Source organism: Abramis brama (genome assembly GCF_963993115.1).
Source record: "Abramis brama genome assembly, chromosome: 1".
Classification (NCBI taxonomy): Eukaryota; Metazoa; Chordata; class Actinopteri; order Cypriniformes; family Leuciscidae; genus Abramis; species Abramis brama.
The window spans coordinates 43,642,115-43,668,752 of NC_139963.1; the positions used below are offsets into that span (position 1 = coordinate 43,642,115).

Sequence of the window (26,638 nt, forward strand, 5' to 3'; positions counted from 1 at the left end):
GTGTTTATATGATTTTTGTGTGCGTCTGATTGAGTTATTGTAAAGCTTGCAATATATAAAAGAAATATTTGAGATCATAGTAATGTTTTAAAGTCGATCATTTACATGTAAACTGTTGAAATATATATATTTTTAATTCTAGATATTTAATTCAATATTACTGTTGCTCATCTGAACAATATAAATATTGGTCCAATATAAAGTTGTGGTAGGCGAGAGATTACACTATTTGAAGTTTGATAAAGGTCAGAGTATCTCTGTGTGTCACAGTTCAGACCTGCTTTGCTTTGCTGTGCATTGTTGGTAATGTAGACAATATCACAATATGTTTTACATATTTAAACCAAAAGGCATGCTTTAATGATGTAAATTAAATAATATTGGAGCAAAGATTGTGTTAAACCCGACTGTTTTGCTTTTAAGGCTTTATTGCTTGAAAAATGTTTCTGTCTTGATTTAGCCAGCTAAAGAAAGTTAATGATTCACCACAGGGTATCACATACATGCTGATGTAACCACACCAACCCTCTATTCTCACGGATTTTTACAATTAGTTTAGGATCACACAAGGTCCCTCCCTTACATATCATCTATAAATCTGCAAGTGCATCAGTTCAGAAGCTGAGAGAGAAAATGGCAGTAATCGAGGCACTTCTGCAGTTTCTCAGCACAGGTACATTACTGGGTGCTTTGCTGTTGCTTCTGGTTTTGTATTTGCTTTCCTCTGGATCCAGATCTCAGAAAGAGGGGAAAGAGCCACCGGGACCCAAACCTCTGCCGCTGCTGGGGAACCTGCTGACCCTTGACCTCAAGAGACCCTTTGACACCTTTTTTGAGGTGAGAACTTGATACGTTTGAAATGAATAGTGGTCTAACATTTTAAGATTTGTCTTTTTTTCTGTGTCCTCCAGCTGTCCAAAACCTACGGAAACATATTCCAAGTGTTTTTGGGTCCCAGAAAAACTGTGGTCTTAGTTGGGTACAAAACTGTCAAAGAAGCTCTTGTGAACTATGCAGAAGAGTTCGGCGACAGAAAAATTGGACCTGGTTTCAGGATAATGAATGACGAACATGGTAGGAATCTTCTTATTTTGTGCCTAAAATTCATTTTTCATTACAAACAGTAAATGCTAGACATTCTGCAAAACAAACACCTCTCCAGATCACTGAAATGTACTCAAATTGGTAAACCTACTGAAGGAATAAATATTTTCATTCAGTTTGGCACAAATGTGAGCTCATTATAAACAAGCATAACACATTTGGTGGTGAATCGGCCACTTTAACAATGAAAAACCTAAAAATGTCTTTGATCAAGGAGTATTTGTGGTTTCCCAGCAATATGTGGTGACAAAATTGTTTTTAACATTTTTAAAGTAACATAAATTCATGAATAGTTATTTGTGAAATCGTCCCCTTGGAATTATAAGGTTCTATCTGCGTTCTGAGCAGTTTTGAGTGTATAGTGGCAAACAATTTTACATCACTGAATAAGAGACAAACAGGTATCAATTGTCTTTAACAATTATTTATTCCCTTGCAAGGAAAGGTCAGCAGTCATACAGTCATTACAAAGTGCCTGCAGAGTGTGACAACGAGTGGGGGGTATCCTTCATTCTTTATAGTTGTTCCTCCCCCAAGGTTGTTTTCCCGAGGCTACATCAAGATACATCTTAGCCATAACTAACATATTGTTTAGATTTGTCTATTATACTTAATCATATTACACCCTTGAATGGAGACTCTCTGTCTCGGTCACATTAACTTTTGTCCGGTCATATACAAGGACATAGACATATATTAATAAGAATATGTATCAACACTACATTCATCTGATTATCATCATATTTTCTAAGATTCTATGAATATAATAAAATGCAAACATATAGAACATATTACATTTCTTCCACATGAGATATTGAGCTTTAAAGTTTTTGCATTCCATTCGACTGTGTAGAAAGAACCTTTTTATTTTCTAAATAAAAAGTTCCAAAATGTACACAACTTAAAAAACAACATCACATAATGTAAAGAAGTGGTCACAGAAAAAGAATATGTGAATAACTTAATTTTGACAAAAATGTCAGATAGAACCTTATAATTCCAAGGGGACGAAATGACTAGTCGCTTATTAACCTGACATATAATGCATAAGCAAGCTGACTCTGTATAAGTCCCAAAGGTCTAAGGTTAACATATGTTTAACCCAGTAAGTAATCATTTTCTGCTTGTGTTGTTGCTGAGACTCATGGTCAGTTGGTTCTCTGCGTTGATCAGGAATCCTCTTTTCCAATGGAGAGAACTGGAGAGAGATGCGACGCTTCGCTCTCAGCAACCTGCGGGACTTCGGGATGGGCAAGAGAGGAAGTGAAGAGAAAATCATAGAGGAAATTCAGTATCTGAAAGGAGAGTTTGATAAGTTTGAAGGTACAAGCTGAAACACATTTATGGACATCTTCATTCATAGTTTATATGAGTTTCTATATCTTAGTTTAAAGGATCCGTTGAGAGACATTTGTTTGCTCTTCACAGGGAAACCCTTCGACACAACACAGCCTGTGAACTACGCTGTGTCAAACATCATCTCATCTATTGTGTACGGCAGCAGATTCGAATACACAGACCCTCAATTCAGAAAAATGGTCGACAGGGCAAATGAAAATGTTCGAGTTGGTGGATCGATTTCTATGTTAGTAAGTATAATTGATATGTTAACCAGAACTTTTGATGAAATTGCCTGTAGTTTGTCCACAGACATTAGAAAGACCCAAAATCTACAACAGATAATTTTGAAAGTGTTCTCTGTCGCTCAGTTTCTTTGAATATGCATTTCTAGATTTACGATGTATTTCCTTGGTTGGGCCCATTCCTGAAAAACAAAAGGATTATTGTAGAAAATATTGTCCAAAGTAGAGTGGAGATGAAGAAGTTGATCAATGGGCTGCTGGAGACTCTGAATCCACACGACCACAGAGGGTTTGTCGACTCCTTTCTCTTCCGCAAACAGAGTGAAGAGGTACAAAAATCACTATGTTGCAGTTTTTTTTTCACAACATTTTAATGATGATGCCCTTTACTGCAATGATCAGGCAATCAGGTGGAAGATGCAAATCAGAAGTTTGCACAAGATCTAGGTCTTTTTTTCAGTTTATGTTGTTGGTGAAGTGAACAAATAGTATATGCATTTTGTGTATTGCATTTGACAGAAATCCGGCAAGAAGGACTCATACTTTCACGATGAGAATCTAATGATGACTGTGACAAATCTGTTTGTCGCTGGTACTGACACGACAGGAACGACTCTGCGCTGGGGTTTGATGCTCATGGCCAAATACCCTCATATACAGGGTAAAAACACAGTAATGCCAAGAGTTTTTCCTCAATGCTGAGTTTAATGTTGTCTACAGGAACAAACATGGGTTGTATTTGTGTGCAGATCGAGTTCAAGAGGAGATTGACCGAGTGATCGGTGGACGTCAGCCAGCGGTGGAAGATAGAAAGAAATTACCGTATACAGATGCAGTGATTCATGAAACCCAGAGACTGGCTAATATTGTTCCCTTGAGTCTGCCGCATATAACCAGCTGTGATGTTCACTTCAATGGATACTTCATCAAGAAGGTCAGTCAGAAGAATAAATATTGAAACGATTTATTATAAACGATAGAAACGATATCTTGAACATTGTTTTTTCTCCATTTTCTAGGGTACCACTGTAGTTCCTCTGCTGACGTCTGTTTTGAAGGATCCAAGCGAATGGGAGAAACCAAACAGCTTTTACCCAGAACACTTCCTAGATGAGAAGGGCCAGTTTGTCAAGAGAGATGCTTTCATACCTTTTTCTGCAGGTATACTGAAACTTTAGCTCAATGCAGTAACCATGTCTTGAAAATTGGGGGTACCAAACCCATTTTTGATAGTAATGGTCTTTTTTTATTTTAAGTAATTAAATGATTAAAGAATTTAAAGGGATTTAAAGAAATAAACAATGCATAAAATTAAAACAGAAAATGTACTGGTAATATTCTGCCACAACATTATCCAGTAATTTTCCAGGAATTTACATTAACCCTTAAACACAACACCATACAAAGCATATATGTATGCATATATGTGTTGTGTTTAAGCTAAACCCAACAAGTTAAAGGACAAATCAAGTGAAAAATGAACCTGGGCTTAATTAACACATGGTTACCGAGTCGATCGTTCCCTGCGATGCGTTTTCATGAAAATCGAATGTATAGAGTTTTATCTTTAAAAACATTTTAGCTCATAACACTAGTATATGGGGCACAGAGTAAGTAAAAATAAATCGCTAGTTAATACCACTAACAAGGCTCAAAATAGCCTCACACTAACACGGTAACATAATGAGGGTCCTTACATACAAACCGAAGCATTGAGAACTTTGTAAGTGTACAGACAGTTTAATAAGAAGATACTTTATAAAGACAGTACATTACGCGTTGACATGCAGGATCCATCTTGGAAAACAGTCTCGACTAATCGAGCCACGAACGCCGTGCTACGTTAGATTTCACAAACGTAATTCCTATCGACCAGCTATCCTATCGACGGCGTTCGTGGCTCGATTAGTCGAGACTGTTTTCCAAGATGGATCCTGCATGTCAACGCGTAATGTACTGTCTTTATAAAGTATCTTCTTATTAAACTGTCTGTACACTTACAAAGTTCTCAATGCTTCGGTTTGTATGTAAGGACCCTCATTATGTTACCGTGTTAGTGTGAGGCTATTTTGAGCCTTGTTAGTGGTATTAACTAGCGATTTATTTTTACTTACTCTGTGCCCCATATACTAGTGTTATGAGCTAAAATGTTTTTAAAGATAAAACTCTATACATTCGATTTTCATGAAAACGCATCGCAGGGAACGATCGACTCGGTAACCATGTGTTAATTAAGCCCAGGTTCATTTTTCACTTGATTTGTCCTTTAAGCTAACTCATTTCATTTGAGGAAACCGATTGCCTTAATTCAATTAAGTTTATAAAAAACAATAGTTATGAGTACTCTGAACTTATTTTAATCGAGTCCACTAAAACAGTAATACAAAGTCAAATTCAATAAGTTAAGCTGACTTATTACATTTGAGGACACCGATTGCCTTAATTCATTGTAAAACCCAACAAGTTAAGCTAACTCATTTCATTTGAGGAAACCGATTGCCTCAATTCAATTAAGTTTATAAAAACAATAGTTATGAGTACTCTGAACTTATTTCAGTTGAGTTTACTAAAAGTAGATATACATTGCAGTCAATAAATTAAGTGATTAATTAAGTGATTATTGAGCATTAGTGATTAACACCTGCTGTTAACAAGCAGAATCAATGAAGGAAAGAGAAACACAAGAACTACAACTGACTTCCAACCACAGCCTTAGATGAAATCAACTCAAGATAAAAGACGTTTAAATCTCTAAAGATCTCAGCAGAGGAGGATTAAACCACTACACAAACAGCATTACCAGCTTCACTTATTACTAAACAGTTTGACTTTTGTCATGCGTCTACAGAAGTTGTTATTGAGAATGAACAGAGGGTTAGATGATAATGATTTATTGAGTTTTATTTAAAGACACCATGATAGTGATCCGTGTTTGCTTTAGTTGGGCTCTTGACCCTTGACTTTTTAACACCAGTTTTTCCTCTGGCTGCTGTAACTGAGTGTTTATAAAACACATTTGTTATGGCACATACGCCAAAAGAAAATATGAGCATGTGGTTGTGTTAAGATGATAAAAATCATCATTTAGTGACTTGATTCTCTGATCATTCCCAGAGCCTAATCTCTGATTAGATAGGTGATGTATTACTTGTATTATTCATTATAGTATAACTGATTCTGCTGTAAGGCCCATTGTTGTGATTAACAGATTTTAAAAACTTCTATGGTATTATGCTGACTTACACAAACATCAAGAATCAGCATATGAATCTCAACAATGGTGACCATTAAAAAATGATTTATGCCGCAATGCATGCTGGGAGCCATGGATAAGTTTTGTATTATGCTAGTACCCAGCATGCATCATTTTTTAATGGTCACCATTGTTGAGATTCATATGCTGATTCTTGATGTCTGTGTGAGTCTTAATAATGCAATACCTTTTCTGTGAAACTTTTTGTGCACAACTATTTTTTAATATCCTTCATATTATCTGATGTCTCAACATGGCTAGCTCTTATGCTGTAGAATCACAGTTTTGAGTGAAACTAATATGTTGCCCTTTTAATCAGAGATCAGACTCTGAATGAAATCAGTGAATCAAGTCACGAAATGATGATTGTCATCAACAATCCTGCACCATCAACACCAGATCAGACTTTTCCTTGGCTTTTGTGTCATAACAAATATGTTTTATAAACACTCAATTATAGCAGCCAAAGAAAATCTTAAGTGCAAAAGTCAAGGGTCAAGAGCTCAACTAAAGTAAGTGCTGATCTCCATCATGGTGACCTTAAATTAAACTCAAATCATCAACTTCTAAACCTTTGTTAATTCTAATAAGAACTTCTGTAGACGAATGGCAGTAATAAAGTCAAAGTGGTTAATAATAAGTGAAGCTGGTAATGCTGTTCGTGGAGTTGTTTAATCCTCCTCTGCTGAGATCTTGAGATATTTAATGTCTTCTTTTATCTCCAGTTGATTTTGCTGTGGCTGAAGTCAGTTGTAGTTCTTGTGTTTCTCTTTCCTTCAGTGATTCTGCTTGTTAACAGCAGGTGCTCTTTACTAATGCTCAATCATCACTTAATTAATCACTTAATTATTAGGGCTGGGCGATTTAAATCGCGATATTGTTATGCGCATCTCGTCAGTAAAGCCGGTTCCTTGATTAGTAGTAAATCACCATCACCTGCTTTCAGATGGAGCGGCATTTACTACAAAGAGCCGTAGTTAACTGACTAGCTGAGCCAAATCACATCAATATCGCGGACGTATCGCCTGCGATTTTTAATGCGATATGGCTCAGCTTGTCAGTTAACTACGGCTCTTTGTACACAGCAAAAACTCCAGTGTTAAATTAACACTCCTGGGAGTGTATGAGTCCAAACTCAAGAGTGTTTAAGTTAATGAGATAATTAAGTGATTAATTTAGTGATGATTGAACATTATTGAAGACACCTGATGTTAACAAGCAGAATCACTGAAGGAGAAAATCTCAAATTGTAAGCCACCGTTATGACGATCAATGGTTGCTTTAGTTGGACTCTTGATCCATATATTATTAACTTTAGATTTTGTGTGTCTGAGGTATTTGAGTTATAACTGCCAGTTGAACAAAGAAAAAAAAACTGATCTGATGGTGTTGGTTATATTATGACAATCATTATTTTAGGCACACACAGATGTCAAGATTCAGTCAATGCATCTCAACAATGGTGACGAGCAGAATATTCAATTAGGAAAAGTAAATTACATACACAATTCAGATCATAATTTATTCATACCGCAATGCATGATGGGAGCCATTAATGAGTTGTGATTGGTGGCAGCCACCGCAACATGCTTTATTATTGTCACCATTGTTGAGATTCACAGGCTGATTATTGATGTCTGTGTTTTAAATGAATTTATCTGACTGTCTTTTGATCAGAACAATGTTTATTAAATATTTTGAATAAGTAAAGTACTGATGATTGTAGGCCGAAGAGTCACAAAACTGCTGCTGCTAACAAGTTGAACCAAACTATCTCAATAAGGTTCCTTTTTCAGATCACAGCATGATTATGTCAAAACATAACCCACACTATCAGATCACACTTTACTTTGTTCATTTAACTGTTATAAATCAATAACAACAGACAAACAACCAACAGTAAATATTAAAGTAAACATATAATGGTCAAGAGCCCAACTAAAGCAAACACCCATCACCTTAATGGTAACTTACAATTTGTGATTTTCTCCTTCAGTGATTCTGCTTGTTAACATCAGGTGTCTTCAATAATGCTCAATCATCACTAAATTAATCACTTAATTATCTCATCAGCCCTAAATGCCGCTCCATCTGAAAGCAGGTGATGGTGATTTACTACTAATCAAGGAACCGGCTTTACTGACAAGATGCGCATAACAATATCGCGATTTAAATCGCCCAGCCCTATTAATTATACAACTATCATTCTGGGATCTAGAAATGTTCTATAACTCATTCAGTTTGAGTTCTGTTTCAGTCATTCAAGTTTCGGTAATATTTGAGTGCTGTGAACTCAATTGTATTTAGTTAATATCACTGTAAAACCTAACAGTAATGTTAGGTTTTACAGTGATAATAAATTTTTATAGGTGTTTTACCTGTATGTTAAATGAGGCCTATAGGCCTCATTTAACATACAGGTAAAACACCTATAAAAATTTATAAGAAAAATGTCCTCATATTTATAGTACATTGTGATATTTGCACTTTTTTACAGTGAAAGAAAAAGGGAACAACAATAAAAGAACTAGAAATTATTATAAAGTAATGCATTTGAAGTATTTTCAAAGGTATTTTTTAATTTTTTAAATGCACACTATGGCTGCGTCCGAAAAATGCATACTCTCTTGAGTAGGTTATTTTGAATAAGTAATTACTTCACGACCGCTAAATGTTCTTTATAGTATGAATGTGTGTAGAATGAATGTAATCTGGACATAGCCTACTACATTTGCTATGTTTTCATTATCATGTGACCTACCAGAATTTGGTCATCTGAGCACTTTTTGCCAACTCTTTTATGAGTACAGTGAATTCAGACATACTTATTTTGTCACATAATGTTTTTCACCTACTATATACCCACATAGCAACATTGTGCCGGCCCAGATCTGGCCCACATCTGGCACTTGTGGAATGCGGATCTGGCCCACATGCAGCAGAGAATGACGGCCCTTGGGTGGCCCACTCCTGTTTGCCAGATCTGGGCCACAAGCAGGCCATAGCAATGCCACATGTCAGCCAAGGGCAAAGAAATAAACCAGAACTGGACCTTATCTGAGCCACAAAGTCTGTGTATATTAAATATGGAGTCATTTCAGCCTTAATAAGTCTGTTAACAAGCAGAATCACTGAAGGAAAGAAGAGAACAGAAAAAGAGACGAGCAGAAACACAAGAACTACAACTGACTTCAGACACAGTCTTAGATGAAATCAACTGAAGAGAAAAGAAGACATTAAATCTGTGAAGATCTCAGCAGAGGAGGATTAAACAACTCCACAAACAGCATTACCAGCTTCACTTATTACTAACCAGACTGACTTTATTTCTGTCAGACGTCTACAAAATTTCTTATTGAGAATTAACAGAGGATTAAAACTAATGTGGTTCATTTGAAGTCACCATAACAGTGGTTAGTGCTTCCATTAGTTGGGCTCTTAACTCTTGTTATATCTATTGTCTTTTTTTGGCCGCTGTGACGGTGTGACACAAACACATTTGCAGCAGCAAAGAAAGCTAAAGTGAAATGAGATCAGGTGATGATGATTATCTGTTGATGGTTTTATAATCATCATGAAATAACCTCATTCACTGTTGTCTTTGGAGTCTAACAATTGTGTTGTTCCATTAATATTTTCACATCACAAATCCTGTGTTCCTGCAGCATGAGATCTAGCAATATTATAACAGTCAGTTTAAAGCTTTTAACAAACATGAGATCGAAAAATGAGTTTATGCTGACACACACATATATCAACAATTAGCGTATGAATCTCAACAATGGTGACAATCACAAATATTTAGATAAACCGATCAATTCAGAACTTCACTCAAAAAAATCACAACAAAACAACAGCAAAAAATAAAAGCAAATATTTAGAATTAAACAAAATAATAGGACAATTCAGCTGCATAATTTATTCATGTTGCAATGCATGCTGGGAGTTTTGTATTATGCTGGTACCCAGCATGCATTGCAGTAAGTTACTTTTGATTGTCACCATTGTTGAGATTCATACGCTGATTGTTGATGTCTGTGTGTGTCATACTAAACTGGCTTTTTCGTGCTCATGTTTGATAAAATCTTCTAACTGATTGTTATAATATTTCTGGATCTCATGCTGCAGGAACACAGGGTTTGTGATGTGAAAATATTAATGGATCAACACAATTGTTAAATTCCAAAGACAACAGTCAAACAGGTTACTTCATGACGATTATAAAACCATCAACAGATAATCATCATCACCTGATCTCGTTTCACTTTAGCTTTCTTTGCTGCTGCAAATGTGTTTGACAAACACACTGTCATAACAGCCAAAAAAAGACAAAAGATATAACAAGAGTTAAGAGCCCAACTAATGGAAGCACTAACCACTGTTATGGTGACTTCAAATGAAACAGAGTTAATCCTCTGTTAATTCTCAATAAAACTTTTGTAGACGTCTGACAGAAATAAAGTGTCTGGTTAGTAATAAGTGAAGCTGGTAATGCTGTTTGTGGAGTTGTTGAATCCTCCTCTGCTGAGATCTTCACAGATTTAATGTCTTCTTTTCTCTTCAGTTGATTTCATCTAAGGCTGTGTCTGAAGTCAGTTGTAGTTCTTGTGTTTCTGCTCGTCTCTTTTTATGTTCTCTTCTTTCCTTCAGTGATTCTGCTTGTTAACAGACTTATTAAGGCTGAAATGACTCCATATTTAATATTCACAGACTTTGTGGCTCAGATAAGGTCCAGTTCTGGTTTATTTCTTTGCTCTTGGCTGAAATGTGGCATTGCTATGGCCTGCTTGTGGCCCAGATCTGGCAAACAGGAGTGGGCCACCCAAGGGCCGTCATTCCACGCTGCATGTGGGCCAGATCCGCATTCCACAAGTGCCAGATGTGGGCCAGATCTGGGCCGGCACAATGTTGCTATGTGGGTAGTAGGGAAGTATGTGATTTCGGATGCAGGCTGCAGCCATTCACATTTAAAGTCGGCATCAAACGGAAGTTGCGTATTTTCTTCCCTATTGAACCGACTTTGTAAACAGAGAAAACTGGGCATCATACACTACATGTTCTTTGAGGATCAACCAGCAGAAACATGCGTTTGGAGATGCATAGGCGTAATTTGTGGGTGGGACATGTCCCCACCACTTTTTGCCAGGGTTGATATTGTCCCCACCACTTTTTGAAACATCTCGCGGCATGGGTGTACCTAATACAAATAAATAAAACATCTCCAGTTAACTAGCACAGCATTAATTTCGTTTGTTTGTTATATAAGAGGCAATCTCGCTGCTATCAGTGGCGCGGATACAGTGTTCTCTTGTGGCTTGCACACAGTCTTCACATGGACATGCACTTCAATATTACATCGTTGTGGAGACTGTCTATTCCTTCAGGTAAAATCACAAAACGCAATGCACACAAACGTACTCCTGCTTGATATATAACCACTAATAAACATATTCGGTTTTGATGGCTGATTACAGAAAAAATATAAGGATTGTGCAGATAAGAACCCAGAACACAAGACCATTAAAGTGCACAAGAGTGGCTTTAACAATATATATTAATAGATCTCATTAAACGACTTATGTACTAATATACATTTATTTCTGGACATAATGTTTTCCGAAATTTTTTATTGTACACATATTGTAAGCATTTAGCAACCTCCTCCCCCCAACATCTGGCCCACCCACTTTTTAAAACAAAGTTACAGTACACCACTGGGGACATGCATGGCGAATGAAAACTATGTGTTCTAAAACCTGCTTTAAAATATATATATTTTTTATATCTTCCGACTAGATATAAACAGTCTGTGCAAAGGTTGTGTGTATTCCAGCCTTAATCGTAGCCCACTCTGAAATGAATTAGGCCAGCATATATTCAAAGATGCTTAATTGGACCAACAAAAAACTTGAGCAGTTTTCATCACTGCATATTACTGTCGGTCGCTGAACTTTTCTATCGTGAAACAGTTGTCGAACTCGAATGTTTACATACACACTGTAAAACCTAACAGTAATATTAACTAAATACAATTGAGTTCACAGCACTCAAATATTACCGAAACTTGAATGACTGAAACAGAACTCAAACTGAATGAGTTATAGGACATTTCTAGATCCCAGAATGATAATTGTATAATTAAGTGATTAATTAAGTGATGATTGATGATTCGTCTACAGAAGTTCTTATTAGAATTAACAAAGGTTTAGAAGTTGATGATTTGAGTTTCATTTAAGGTCACCATGATGGAGATCAGCGCTTACTTTAGTTGAGCTCTTGACCCTTGACTTTTGCACTTAAGATTTTCTTTGGCTGCTATAATTGAGTGTTTATAAAACATATTTGTTATGACACAAAAGCCAAGGAAAAGTCTGATCTGGTGTTGATGGTGCAGGATTGTTGATGACAATCATCATTTCGTGACTTGATTCACTGATTTCATTCAGAGTCTGATCTCTGATTAAAAGGGCAACATATTAGTTATACTCAGAACTGTGATTCTACAGCATAAGACCTAGCCATGTTGTGACCATCAGATAATATGAAGGATTTTACAAAAAGTTTCACAGAAAATATATTGTATTACTAAGACTCACACAGACATCAAGAATCAGCATATGAATCTCAACAATGGTGACCATTAAAAAATGATTCATGCTGTAATGCATGCTGGGTACTAGCATAATACAAAACTTGTCCATGGCTCCCAGCATGCATTGCGGCATAAATCATTTTTTAATGGTCACCATTGTTGAGATTCATATGCTGATTCTTGATTACTGTGTAAGTCAGCATAATATAGAGGTTTTTAAAATCTGATTGTCACAACAATGGGTCTTACAGCAGAATCAGTTCTATTATAATGATTAATACAAGTAATATATCACCTGTCTAATCAGAGATTAGGCTCTGGAAAAGATCAGAGAATCAAGTCACTAAATGATGATTTTTATTATCTTAACACAACCACATGCTCATATTTTCTTTTGGCGTATGTGCCATAACAAATGTGTTTTATAAACACTCAGTTACAGCAGCCAGAGGAAAAACTGGTGTTATAAAGTCCAGGGTCAAGAGCCCAACTAAAGCAAACACGGATCACTATCATGGTGTCTTTAAATAAAACTCAATAAATCATTATCATCTAACCCTCTGTTCATTCTCAATAACAACTTCTGTAGACGCATGACAAAAGTCAAACTGTTTAGTAATAAGTGAAGCTGGTAATGCTGTTTGTGTAGTGGTTTAATCCTCCTCTGCTGAGATCTTTAGAGATTTAAACGTCTTTTATCTTGAGTTGATTTCATCTAAGGCTGTGGTTGGAAGTCAGTTGTAGTTCTTGTGTTTCTCTTTCCTTCATTGATTCTGCTCGTTAACAGCAGGTGTTAATCACTAATGCTCAATAATCACTTAATTAATCACTTAATTTATTGACTGCAATGTATATCTACTTTTAGTAAACTCAACTGAAATAAGTTCAAAGTACTCATAACTATTGTTTTTATAAACTTAATTGAATTGAGGCAATCGGTTTCCTCAAATGAAATGAGTTAGCTTAACTTGTTGGGTTTTACAGTGAATTAAGGCAATCGGTGTCCTCAAATGTAATAAGTTAGCTTAACTTATTGAATTTCACTTTGTATTATTGTTTTAGTGGACTCGATTAAAATAAGTTCAGAGTACTCATAACTATTGTTTTTTATAAACTTAATTGAATTAAGGCAATCGGTTTCCTCAAATAAAATGAGTTAGCTTAACTTGTTGGGTTTTACAGTGAATTAAGGCAATCGGTGTCCTCAAATGTAATAAGTTAGCTTAACTTATTGAATTTGACTTTGTATTATTGTTTTAGTGGACTCGATTAAAATAAGTTCAGAGTACTCATAACTATTGTTTTTTATAAACTTAATTGAATTAAGGCAATCGGTTTCCTCAAATAAAATGAGTTAGCTTAACTTGTTGGGTTTTACAGTGTAACATTGCGCCAATGTGTCAACTAACCCTCATTAGAGTATTAGTAGACTGTCTGCTTAATAACACTTTATATTGATGGTCCCTCAACAGACATTCTACTAAGTAGGCTAACTTTGCAACTACATGTCAATTTATTCTAACCCTACCAGTCTACTAATATTCTACTAACACTCTAATGAGAGTTAGACATGTTGGTGCAATTTTACTTATAGTCAGAATGTGTTAAAGGGGCCATCAAAATAAAGTGAAACCAAGTATTTGAATAAAAAAATAGAGCAAAACTATTTAAAATCCAAATAATTTGTGCCATCTAGTGGAAAGAAATAAAGAAAACATATTTTTCCCCATGTCTCATTTGTTTTTGTTTTCTTTTATTTTTCTTCTTTTTTTTTAGTTTATTAAACAGAATTCAAGTACAAACAATGATGGCAATGATGTTTTCAGATTTTATTTATTTTTATTAAGTTTTGGCTCAATTTTGCCATAATGTTACAGCCATGTGTGTTTTGTGTCTGTGTGTGTGTGTGTGTGTGTGTGTGTGTGTGTGCAATGCATACATGCTTTTTGTCTCCATTGTGGCTGGTTTGTGGATTGTACCCCCAAAATATTCTGTGTATTTTCATATTTTTTCACATTTCCCATAAAATTTTTATATAGTCATATTACATTTTTGACAGGAAAAAAATAAGTTAGAATTAGAGTGCGTTCAATTGTACTGTTGTTTAACAACAGTCCGATTGTTCAGCAAATGAAAAGTCTTTTAGAAAAAAAAAAAATCACTTTTTCACTGAGTTGTTAATATTACATGATCTAGGACCTTTATACAGAGTGTGCCATTCGATTGTAAAGACTGCAAGCCATCCCTGACAGCCTGATTTTCATCCTCATTAAAGGGGGGGTGAAATGCTATTTCATGCATACTGAGTTTTTTACACTGTTAAAGAGTTGGATTCCCATGCTAAACATGGACAAAGTTTCAAAAATTAAATTGTACGTTTGAAGGAGTATTTCTGTGCCAAAAATTGTCCTTCCGGTTTGTCACAAGTTTCGGAAAGTTTTTTTTCGAGTATGGGTCTGCGTTACGTCAGTTGGGGCGGAATTTCCTTATATGGGTCCTAAGGGCACTTCTGCCGGAAAGCCGCGTAGACCAGAGCAAGAGAGCGAAAGCAGTACCTCATCAAAGCGCTCTGCTCGGCTTTAGGGAAGTCAATGTCACCAAAGAAGTGTGTTTTTGGTTGCCAGGGCAAGACAACCCTGCACAGATTCCCCAAAAACCCAGCGTTAAGGGACCAGTGGATGGAGTTTGTTTTTTCAGAGCATCATCAACAGAGGTTGTGCAAGACTGTTTGTTCCCTGCATTTCGACGATGATTGTTTTATAAACAAAGCCCAGATCGACGGATTTGCAGATCGTCTAATGCTTAAGGATCGAGCAGTCACAATGATAAAGGTTCGCGGTCGTGGTTGGAACCGGGCGGTGAGTAAAACTGCTTCAAATGTCTCTGTGTTGTTAGTGTGGCGCGTAAGCACAGCTTTAGCTTCGCCCACACGGCACGCCTCCAGCCGCTCGTTTTTTTCCGGAAAGACTCGTTACAGCCTATCTTTCTTTTATAAATATAATAAAACTAAATACTTTTTGGAGATATGAAGGATGCAGTACTACTCTATAGGTACTCAAGATTAACAGGAGATTGAGTTAGTCACATCGAAGTCCCATTTCATTGGCTAGCTGCCAACCAATAAAACGGCTCCTTTGAACACCCCAGCTCCCGCCCCCCTTTCTCTCTCGCCGCCTCGGAGTTTCAAGTGCACAAGTTAGTTTTGCACCTGATATATCGCGAAAAGAGTAGCAAAAGTCAAGGCGCGAAATTTGAAATTGCAGTGACAGATTTGAGAAGTTGCAAGTGCCTATTTGAGGTTGTACTGCGAATGTGAACGTAAGATTAAACGCAAAATATATATTACAAGTTTGTGTCTGTCGTTGTATTTCTGTGAATGGCATTTTACACATTTGTGTCTACTTGTCTGCAGCTTCAGATTCAGAATACAGGTTTGTGACTATTGTATGCGAGTGCAAATTTCAACATTCAACTTCAGATTTTTATTTTACAGGTTTTCACATTGGAGCTGTGAGTGTAAATGTTCATGTACAAGTACGAATATTTATTGTACAAGTTCTCAAATTCACATTTACGTGCTCTCGAGTTTGGCTACTGATTTACCTTTATAGCTGCCTACCTAGATAGCATTTGAAACACCATTCAACTGCTCCATTCAACTATGAATCAATCAATCAATCTCTCTCTCTCTCTCTCTCTCTCTCTCTCTCTCTCTCTCTCTCTCTCTCTCTCTCTCTCTCTCTCTCTCTCTCTCTCTCTCTCTCTCTCTCTCTCTCTCTCTCTCTCTCTCTCTCTCTCTCTCTCTCTCTCTCTCTCTCTCTCTCTCTCAGGCCGAAGGGTTTGTTTGGGAGAAAGTTTGGCCAGGATGGAACTCTTCCTGTTCTTCACTTCCCTCCTTCAGAGCTACCGCTTCACAACTGCACCTGGAGTGTCTGGAGATGATTTGGATCTCAAAGGAATAGTCGGAATCACTTTGAATCCATCCCCACACAAGCTGTGTGCGATCAGACGCTCCTGATCCAAGAAAATATCATCAGTCCTTAGAAGAAAAGCCTAAATTTTACCCTCTTTCATTATGAGTTGGACGATTTCTAAACATATTTTACTAATTCTTCTCACTAATTGTATATATGTAAATAATGAACAATGTGTCAAACCACTTCTGACTTTTTGGATTATAAAACTTCTCAGATAAGTAAAAATCTTTAATAGGAATGAAACATTTAGTTGCTAGATTAAAAATCTATATAGAATATTGTTATTGATTGTTTGGAGAAATAAAAATAATTTTTATGTTAAAATTATAATTTTTTTCATAATTTCTACTTAATAGAAATAAATATCATAAATATTTTTAATGTCATTATTGACATTTTATCACATAATTTCATATTTTAATGTCATAATTATGACTTTTATACAGTCTGTGAGCAGTCTTTTTAGAATAGATAAAAAATATTTTGTGAAAGACTAACAATTGAATATTGTTTAGCAGAACTCTCTGTTGATGATTACAAGATGTTTGCCTTATTTGATGTCTGTCCATTAATTCATTCACTATTGTTGTGGTGTAAATTGTGGTTCCCTTTCGAGAACGGTCACTTCGTGTTGCGTCTAGCTAGATGCTATGGGAAAACTCCTTTTCTCGAGAATATTGAAGCCTTTATTTTAAAATGCAGTGCAGCTGCACAGTAAGCATAGAGCAGAACGTCTAGCTTGCCATTGGCTGTGCTGCAGCAACTGCACATCCTATGGTGAGTAGGGTTGGGTATCATTTCATTTTTACCGATTCCGATTCTGCTTATCGAATCCGGTTCTTATCGATTCTCGTTTCCGATTCCAATATTTTTTGGAGGGAGAAAAAAGGGCAAATACTTGAAGAATAAATATTTCTACCTTTTATTCTTGCCAATTTTAAGCAATAACCAATAAAATGGCTAAAGTGAAAGGAGTCTCTTCATATAAAGGTGTTGATTACATTATTACTCCAGCAGTAGGTGGCAAAAATCGACTGTTTTTTTTTCCTTTTTTTGAAATTAGGCTCTCAATGAGTTCAGTGTTTCAGGTCAAATAATGATTATGTTAAAACACCACCAACACCATCAGATCACACTTTCTCTTTGTTCATCTGGCTGTTATAACTCAGTTACAACAGCCAAAGAAAATCTAAAATAAAAAAATGAAGGGCCAAAAGCCCAACTAAAGCAAACAACGATTGCCATAATGATGATTTACAAATTAAAATTGTCTCCTTCAGTGATTCTGCTTATTAACTTAAGATGTTTTCAATGCTCAATCATTAATCAATTAATCACTTAATTATCTCATTAACATTAACACTGCTTTAGTGTTACTTATAACACTCTGTGTGTGGATTATATAAATACTGGGCACTAAGTTAATTTAACACTGGGGATTTTGCCGTGCAGACAGTGTGCTATGCACAAACAATACCGGACAACTCAGCAGAACACTTCATGAAGTAAATACACAGTGACGATTAAATAAATGACGAACAGCTCTGATGAATGTAGTTAGTGTCCATGGTGACTGACAAGTGGCGGGAAACTACAACAATTGGCACAGCCTGAAGGCACAGGCCCAGAGCTGCCCAGTGCCAAAAGCCCACGGCAGAGTAGAGGGAGGGAGGAGCCAGGCTGGTGTCGAGGCTGACAACAACTGGGGGATGACCGGCGGAGACGAGGCCGATGGATCCACAGGCGCAGATGGAGAGCAGATTGAAATGAACGACATCGCTGGTACTGGAGACTAAGGCGATCGTCGAAGGTGGAGCCAGAGTACCCAAGGGCTGAAGTGTAGCCAGTGTGACGGAGTCCAGAGGTGATGCCAAAGGGAAGGAGGAACTCACTTCTCTGCAGCTGAAGGGGTGGAGGGACGGACCGCAGTGGATGGCCTGTAAGTCCGTGGTGGAAGCAGTGTGATGACCGACCAAGTGGGAGACAGCAGGATGAGGGAAGGCCGAGGGCCTCCGGTGGAGCCGAAGGAGGGAGGAGCCAAGATGGAGCTGAGAGGTCGACAGGCCAAGATGGAGCGAAGAGAACAGAGGCCGGAGGCCAAGCTAGACTTCACAGGGACTCCCAGAAGACATTGCAGGGCTGCAGGCATCGGGCAGCAGCAGGGGTTGGAGGACTGGCTGAGCTTCGCCGTGACATTTTAATAGCACAGTACATGTGGATCGATGGGATGATGAAATCATAGTTCACGCAGTCATTGGTAATGTCCAAAACCAGCGATGATGAATGTACCGGGTGGGATAGGGTGGGAGTTGATATTTCATCCTCGAAATTGATCAGCCAGTCCTCATTCTCCGCAGTTACAATTCCCTTGTACGCTGGTATCACGGGGTCACACCCCTGGTCAGACTCATGCTGGAGCTCCTCTTCTGTGACAAGGGTCAGCTGTGTCTTCATCTCCTCAGGCTCTGGCAGACACGTCACGGCGGGTGGTAGCTCTCCGTCTGCTGGCACACAAGTTCTCTGCGGTCGAAGGTGGTAAATCGGGATCTGGGTCTGGCTGTCCTGGATCGGGACACAACGATCTCCAAGCACCTAATGACAGTCTCCCAGTCCAATCCGGTGGTGTCTTGGAGGTCGATAGGGTGGTGGAAGGTTGCCTCAATCCAGAACAATGTCTTCAGGGTCTCGTCGTTGAGGGGGCTGGAGACGGCGAGACAACAAAAGTTCTTGACAAAAGAGGCAAAATCATGGCTCTCCTGAGCCGCTGCAATAAATTGCACTCTTGTATACATTTTTTGGTCCGGTATTCTGTAACATGATAATCCAAGGAAGATGAAGAAGAAGATGAGGTATAAATACAGGGTTTATTTAAACAACACAGAATAAGATACTTGACGTGCGACAGTGTGCTATGCACAAACAATACCAGACAACTCAACAGAACTCGTCATGAACTAAATACACAGTGACGATTAACTAAACGACGAACAGCTGTGATGAATGGGTTACACTTTATTTCAATAGTCCACTTAAGACATTCTATAAGTAACTTTGCAACTACATGTCAACTAACTCTCATTAGAGTATTAGTAGACTGTAGTAGACTGTCAGGTTATGGTTAGGTGTTAGGGTTTGGGTTAGTAGAATAAGTTGACTTGTAGTTGCCAAGTTACTTATAGTCAGTAGAATATCTGTTGGAAGACCAACAGATGCACCTGCTTCTCAAGGAGTTTCATGCAATGCAAAAGTGAGAAGTGATTTTATACTTTTCTCATGAGGTTTTTGAATTTACTCCGAACAAGTAAAATCATGCCAGTTCTTATTTAAAATGATGTAAAATATCTTGTTTCTGTTTTGAATATCCAGTATCAGGAGCGTCTGAATGCACACAGCTTGTGTGGGGATGGATTCAACGTGATTCCGACTATTCCTCTGAGATCCAGATCATCTCCAGACACTCCAGGTGGAGTTGTGAAGCGGTAGCTCTGAAGGAGGGAAGTGAAGAACAGGAAGAGCTCCATCCTGGCCAAACTCTCTCCCAAACAAACCCTTCGGCCTGAGAGAGAGAGAGAGAGAGACTGTTTTTAATTCCAAATTAAATGATTATTTCTTCAAAACACTGGGTGTTTAGAGTGGAGCGTATACCTGCAGAAAATGGCATGAAAGCGTCTCTCTTGACAAGCTGGCCCTTCTCATCTAGGAAGTGTTCTGGGTAAAAGCTGTTTGGTTTCTCCCATTCACTTGGATCCTTCAAAACAGACGTCAGCAGAGGAATGACAGTGGTACCCTAGAAAATGGAGAAAAGACAGTTTTCAAGATGCACATAGTAACTTTTCTAGACCTACATATTTATTCTTCTCACTGACCTTCTTGATGAAGTATCCATTGAATTGAACATCACAGCTGGTCTTATGAGGGAGATTCATGGGCACTATGTTGGCCAGTCTCTGGGTTTCATGAATCACTGCATCTGTATACGGTAGGCTCCTCCTGTCGTCCACCACTGGCTGACGTCCACCGATCACCTGGTCAATCTCCTCATGAACTCGATCTGCATTATGGCATATTTTTGTGTTTTACGAATCAAATGAATTCAGCGTATGTATAAAAAAAAAAAAAAAAAAAAAAAAAAAACCTTCACAAATAAACATCAGCATTGGAAAAAACCCCTTTCAATTACTGGGTTTTTACCCTGTATATGAGGGTATTTGGCCATGAGCATCAAACCCCAGCGCAGAGTCGTTCCTGTTGTGTCAGTACCAGCACCAAATAGATTTCCCACTGACACAAGAAGATTCTCCTGGTGAAAGTGTGTGTCCTTCTTGCTGGATTGCTGATAAGAACAAATTTATACTTTTTTATAAAATACTAAAAAAATATTTCAAAGTTCTTCATTGATTATAATACATTTAAAATACATTAAAAACTAAATAAAAAAACTAATTAAACATTTAAATTAATTTAGTTTACTCTTTAATATTTCTTGAGTTATAGGCGTGCAAACTTCCCATTTCTGAACTTTTACCCTTGGCATATGATACAACAAGGATTGTAAAAGTCAAGAGATTTTACTAATAGAACTACCAATCTGTAACACAAGGTCTCATTAGTTAGCATTAACATTAACTAACAATGAGCAATACCTTTGTTACATTAATTATTCATTATTTTTGTTAGTTAATAACAATACAACTGTTTATTGTTAGTTCATGTTTAGTTCAAGTTAACTTGGGTCTATTAAATAATATTAGCAGATATCTTTTAATTTTAAAGTGAATATGGAAAATAACATCACATACGATTAACATCACATACGATTAATTAAATGCTTTAGAAGTATTTTTAATTGTTATGATAAATTATATAGTTAACTAATGGTTGAAAAAAATAATCTTATTGTAGTGTTCCCAAATATATTCATATTTCATTTAAAGCTGCAGTTGGTAACTTCTGTAAAAATGTATTTTTTACATATTTGTTAAAACTGTCATTATGTCCTGACAGTAGAATATGAGACAGATAATCTGTGAAAAAATCAAGCTCCCCAGGCTCCTCCCAGTGGTCCTATTGCCATTTGCAGAAATACACCACTCCCGGTAAGAAACAACCAATCAGAGCCAGGGGGAGTGTCTTAACAGTGTCAATCATGCTTGTGTACGCGCTGATCACCCCCCTCTCTCGCATAGCGCGCACCGTCGTTCAAAATCAAGATAGCCGGTGTGCCGCGCAGCTGTGCTAATGGCGGACAAACAACCAAAACTGCCAATTTCTCGAGTGGCACCAGCTCATACAACAAAGACAGGTAACGTTAAACGGAAAAAGACCGATGACGATAAACAAGCCCGTCGGAGCCCATTGACTTAGTGTCAAAACTCTAGCCGCATAAAATGTCACACTGTGCAAAGCAACAATAGAAACCTGCTAATTCACTGGCTTATCATGTTGCTGAAATAATGTACTAGCAAACCTTATTTAGCATTACACATCGCTAGAATAATTACTTAGATACTGTAACGTTACCATTATATTATCTTGCTAGCTATTTATAACTTATAGAAAGAGTGCAACGTTATTAAGTTACATTACATGTATTGCAAAATACGTAATGATTTGAGGACCAAGTTTGTAGTCAAAGTATGGGCAGGCCATAGTCAATGTAAAGCATATTGTAGATGTTTCATCCCTACCAGTGAATGTGCGATAACTGTTTATCCGCCGTCATCAGTGTCCCTGCATGTTTACTAGCCTGCGCGTTCACGGCAGGCTGTGTTGTGGGGGAGGAGCTGTGGAGGGAGGGCTGTAGCGCAGCAGAGAGCGAGGGGGAGTGACCTGTAAGCTGTGCTTGTTCAAATTTTCAGGCTAAGTCAACGTTTTCTAAAAGCTCCCTACTGCAGCTTTAATTCTAATAACTAAGTTCAATAATCATAAAAAATAAATAAATTAGTTTTATAAACTATTATTAGTTTTATATTTTATTTTTAAATTAGTTTTATAAACAAGCTGATGATTACTATTTAGTTCCTGCTTTATTTCTATGGAACAAGGTGATTACTGTACCTCTTCGCTCTGTTTGCGGATGAGAAAGGAGTCGACAAACCCTCTGCTGTCGTGTGGATTCAGAGTCTCCAGCAGTCCAGTGATCAACCTTGTTATTTCTGCTCTAGTTTTCAACACATTTCTTACAATAATCCTTTTGCTGTTGAGGAATGGACCCAACCACGGAAATATATTATAAAGCTACAAGTACACACAGAGAAAAAAATGCAGGTATTAAAGTTTTTTGTTTTTTTTAATTAAGTCACCAAAAACATACAGTAAAACATACTTCCATACCATTATAGAAGCCGATCCACTAACTCGAATATTTTCATTTGCCCTGTCGACCATTTCTGTGAATCGAGGGTCTGTGTATTCAAATCTGCTGCCGTACACAATAGATGAGATGATGTTTGACACAGCGTAGTTCACAGGCTGTGTTGTGTCAAAGGGTTTCCCTGTGAAGAGCAAACAAATGTCTCTCAACGGATCCTTTAAACTAAGATATAGAAACTCATATAAACTATGATTGCAGATGTCCATAAATGTGTTTCAGCTTGTACCTTCAAACTTATCAAACTCTCCTTTCAGATACTGAATTTCCTCTATAATTTTCTCTTCACTTCCTCTCTTGCCCATCCCGAAGTCCCGCAGGTTGCTGAGAGCAAAGCGTCGCATCTCTCTCCAGTTCTCTCCATTGGAAAAGAGGATTCCTGATCAACACAGACAAAACCAACTGTTCACAAGTCTAGAAATTAGAAAGTCTGGGAAATTCCCAATCAGGCATTTTCTTACTATGCATTTGGCTGCACTAAACTCCAATGGCAGTAGCAACATAAGCAGAATATAGCTGCAAAGAGGCAATTATCAGGGGAAAGCACAATGAACACGATAAGCCATGCCAATATGGCTGGGAGCATCAGACCAACTGCAACAATGAGCAATTAAAGGGGGGGTGAAACACTCATTTTCAGTTAATCTCATGTTAATCTTGAGTACCTATAGAGTAGTATTGCATCCTTCAAATCTTCAAAAAGTCTTTAGTTTTATTATATTTATAAAAGAAAGATAGGCTGTACCGAGTCTTTCCGGAAAAAAACGAGTGGCTGGAGGCGTGCCGTGTGGGCGAAGCTAAAGCTGTGCTTACGCGCCGAGCTAACAACACACAGAGACATTTGAAGCAGTTTTACTCACCGCCCGGTTCCAACGCACGACCGCAAACCTTTATCATTGTGACTGCTCGATCCTTAAGCATTAGACGATCTGCAAATCCGTCGATCTGGGCTTTGTTTATAAAACAATCATCGTCGAAATGCAGGGAACAAACAGTCTTGCACAATTCCATTGATGCTCTGGAAAAACAAACTCCATCCACTGGTCCCTTAACGCTGGGTTCTTTGGGAATCTGTGCAGGGTTGTCTTGCCCTGGCAACCAAAAACACACTTCTTTGGTGACATTGACTTCCCTAAAGCCGAGCAGAGCGCTTAGATGAGGTACTGCTTTCGCTCTCTTCTCTCTCTGGTCTACGAGTGCGCGCGCGCCCGCGCCTTTCCGGGAGAAGTTCCCTTAGGACCCATATAAGGAAATTACGCCCCAGCTGACGTCACACAGACCCATACTCGAAAAAAACTTTCAGAAACTTGTGACAAACCGGAAGGACAATTTTTGGCACAGAAATACTCCTTCAAACGTACAATTTAATTTTTGAAACTTTGTCCATGTTTAGCATGGGAATCCAACTCTTTAACAGTGTAAAAAACTCAGTATGCATGAAATAGCATTTCACTCCCCCTTTAAAGACATATTAAGACCATTTTAGGCAAAATGGCTGAAAAAATCACAATCATAATCACAATCATTTGATTTAATGGTTTATCTCTTTTGACCAATAGGTGGCGCTGTGACTAAATTATTGTGGTGTGGTCAGAATAAGGTGGCAATAACACCACCAGCAAAGTTTTGTGTCAAAGTGCCAAAGCATTGCAGAGATACAGTCGTTTTGAGTCGTTTTGGCATTTTGAGTCATTTTGGCATCATGCCATCAAATTTGTTGATGCGTTATATGAAAACGGTTTTGTCTATCGGCACAAAATCCATAGCTTTTTGTTGGCACAATCTGAAGATGATCTGACTAAAATGTGGATGAAATCAGACAAACCGTCTAAGAAGAGTTTGAAAAAGTAGGTTTTGAAAAAGAAAAAATCTAAATGGCAGACAGGAAGTTTGGCCAAATATGGCCAAAGTGGTATTTATGTTCTCGGCATGACCCACGGAATCATTGGGTCTGAATTCATTTCAATAGGCTAATGCAATCAAAAGTTATTAGTCTTTTTTGGAATACTCTGGGAAAATTGGGATTCATGCTGCACCTAATCTAAAGAGATTTTTGGCCAAAGAGTTCAGAAGTTATAAGCAAAAATAGCCATTTTTCATATCTACTTTATATCTACATATCTACTTTCATACCACTAGGAGGCACTGCGCCAAAATTGTGCCAAAATATTTCAGAAAATGTTAAATCGCAGAAATATTCTAATGACGTCATAGGGATCAAATCGTCTTGAGCCAAGGAGTCAAAAGAAAATATATATTTTGTTTCTAGCCCTTACAGTTCAAATGTTTAACATAAACATAAGTGCAAATTTGGACAATTGATGGCGCTAGAGGGATTGAGTTTGAGACACCAAACTTGTTTTGGTGACAGTTCAGACTGTCCTCTATTTGTGTGCCAAATTTCATAACTTTCCCACAAGCAGTTCTATGTGGTGCCATAGACTTCCAGAGTGGAAGAAGAATAACGACAACGATCACCTTTGGTGCTTGGCCCCTAAAAACTAACCAACACAATGAGATGCCAGTACAGCTTTCATTTATGCAACATAACAAACAGCATAGCACTCAACACACTTGGGGCCAGATTTACTAAACAAGGTAAATTAGCATGAGAGCGCAATTCCAAAAAAGCACAGATGGGAGTGTAAAGTTCTGCATGTGATCTGCTGATGATGCACACATTGAAGTATACAGACACAGACGGATCATTTCCATAATAACCAACGCAATCTAACAAGAACAGCGCAAATGGTTTAAGACATGCTTTCTTTGGGTGGAAAATAATGGAGAAAATACAAGTAAATTGAGTGTAAACCTTAGTAAATCATCTTGCATGATTCATTTAAATACTCTCCTCCTATAAATTTTGCTTCTGAAAGGGAAACTCCTCCAAATGGACATGCAATAAGGTCAGCTGCAAAATTAACTGTGCCCACACATTTTCAGCGCTAATTTTTCACTGTGTGTCTTTAGTTAATCCTCAGAGTATTTTTTTATGCCAAAAAAAGGGTTTGCGCTGCCGCAGGCTGTTAGTAAATCTGGCCCTTGGATGGTAAATTAAGAACTGATTTAAATGCAAACACAGCATTCAGTTATTCTTACCATGACCATCGGTAATTATCCTGAAAGCTGGTGTAATATCTCGCTCCCCAAACTCTTCTGCGTAGTTCACGAGAGCTTCTTTAACAGTTTTGTGTCCAGCTAGTACCACAACTTTTTTAGGACCCAAAAACACTTGGAAAACATTTCCGTAATTTCTGGACAGCTGGAGGACACAAAGAAAGTCATATGTTAAAATGTTACTATTATTGTTTAAATGTGTCTATGTCAAGTTCTCACCTCACAAAGGGTGTCAAAGGGTCTCTTGAGGTCAAGGGTCAGCAGGTTCCCAAGCAGCGGCAGAGGTTTGGGTCCCGGTGGCTCTTTTCCCTCTTTCTGAGATGTGGAGTCACAGGAAAGTCGATAAAAAACCAATAACAAAAGAAAAGCACCCAGTAATGTAACTGTGCTGGAAAAATTCAGCATGGATTCAACAACAACCATTTTTCAAGGCTGCACAAACGTTCTGCTGCATCCAAACCCCTGTCATGCATACATATGGGAGGAACCTCTAATTAATCCATGGAGAATGTATAATTCAAAACAAGGTAGCCATGAGAATACAGAGCTGTTATGGTTGCTACAGCATCCAGTTACATGATACCCTTCAATTATTAAATGAACAATACATCACTACTAAAGCCACAGAAGCAGCAAGTG

The 26,638-nt window shown here is 37.7% G+C and overlaps 2 protein-coding genes across 2 annotated transcripts; one reads left to right on the plus strand and one right to left on the minus strand.

Moving 5' to 3' along the window:
• Positions 1 to 504: 504 nt before the first annotated feature.
• Positions 505 to 17,636, plus strand: LOC311095312 (cytochrome P450 2K1-like). The gene is made up of 9 exons (XM_084133781.1): positions 505 to 837; positions 912 to 1,074; positions 2,278 to 2,427; positions 2,533 to 2,693; positions 2,837 to 3,016; positions 3,207 to 3,348; positions 3,437 to 3,621; positions 3,707 to 3,848; positions 16,363 to 17,636. Exons 1-9 carry the CDS (start codon positions 634 to 636, stop codon positions 16,548 to 16,550), a joined length of 1,515 nt encoding a protein of 504 aa, XP_083989907.1. The 5' UTR covers positions 505 to 633; the 3' UTR covers positions 16,551 to 17,636.
• Positions 17,637 to 19,430: 1,794 nt separating this feature from the next.
• Positions 19,431 to 26,422, minus strand: LOC311095323 (cytochrome P450 2K1-like; the record flags this gene model as incomplete). The annotated part of the gene is made up of 9 exons (XM_084133792.1): positions 19,431 to 20,065; positions 20,155 to 20,296; positions 20,376 to 20,560; positions 20,701 to 20,842; positions 22,567 to 22,746; positions 22,843 to 23,003; positions 23,109 to 23,258; positions 25,982 to 26,144; positions 26,219 to 26,422. 9 exons carry the CDS (start codon positions 26,420 to 26,422, stop codon positions 19,878 to 19,880), a joined length of 1,515 nt encoding a protein of 504 aa, XP_083989918.1. The 3' UTR covers positions 19,431 to 19,877.
• Between the last annotated feature and the right edge of the window lie 216 nt (positions 26,423 to 26,638).

What these genes read in the sequence shown, in the direction of transcription:
- LOC311095312 (XM_084133781.1), top strand. Translation starts at nt 634, where the DNA reads ATGGCAGTAATCGAGGCACTTCTGCAGTTTCTCAGCACAGGTACATTA. An exon ending in GATAATGAATGACGAACATG is followed by an intron (nt 1,075 to 2,277) that starts GTAGGAATCTTC and finishes TGCGTTGATCAG; the next exon opens with GAATCCTCTTTTCCAATGGA. An exon ending in AGAGTTTGATAAGTTTGAAG is followed by an intron (nt 2,428 to 2,532) that starts GTACAAGCTGAA and finishes TGCTCTTCACAG; the next exon opens with GGAAACCCTTCGACACAACA.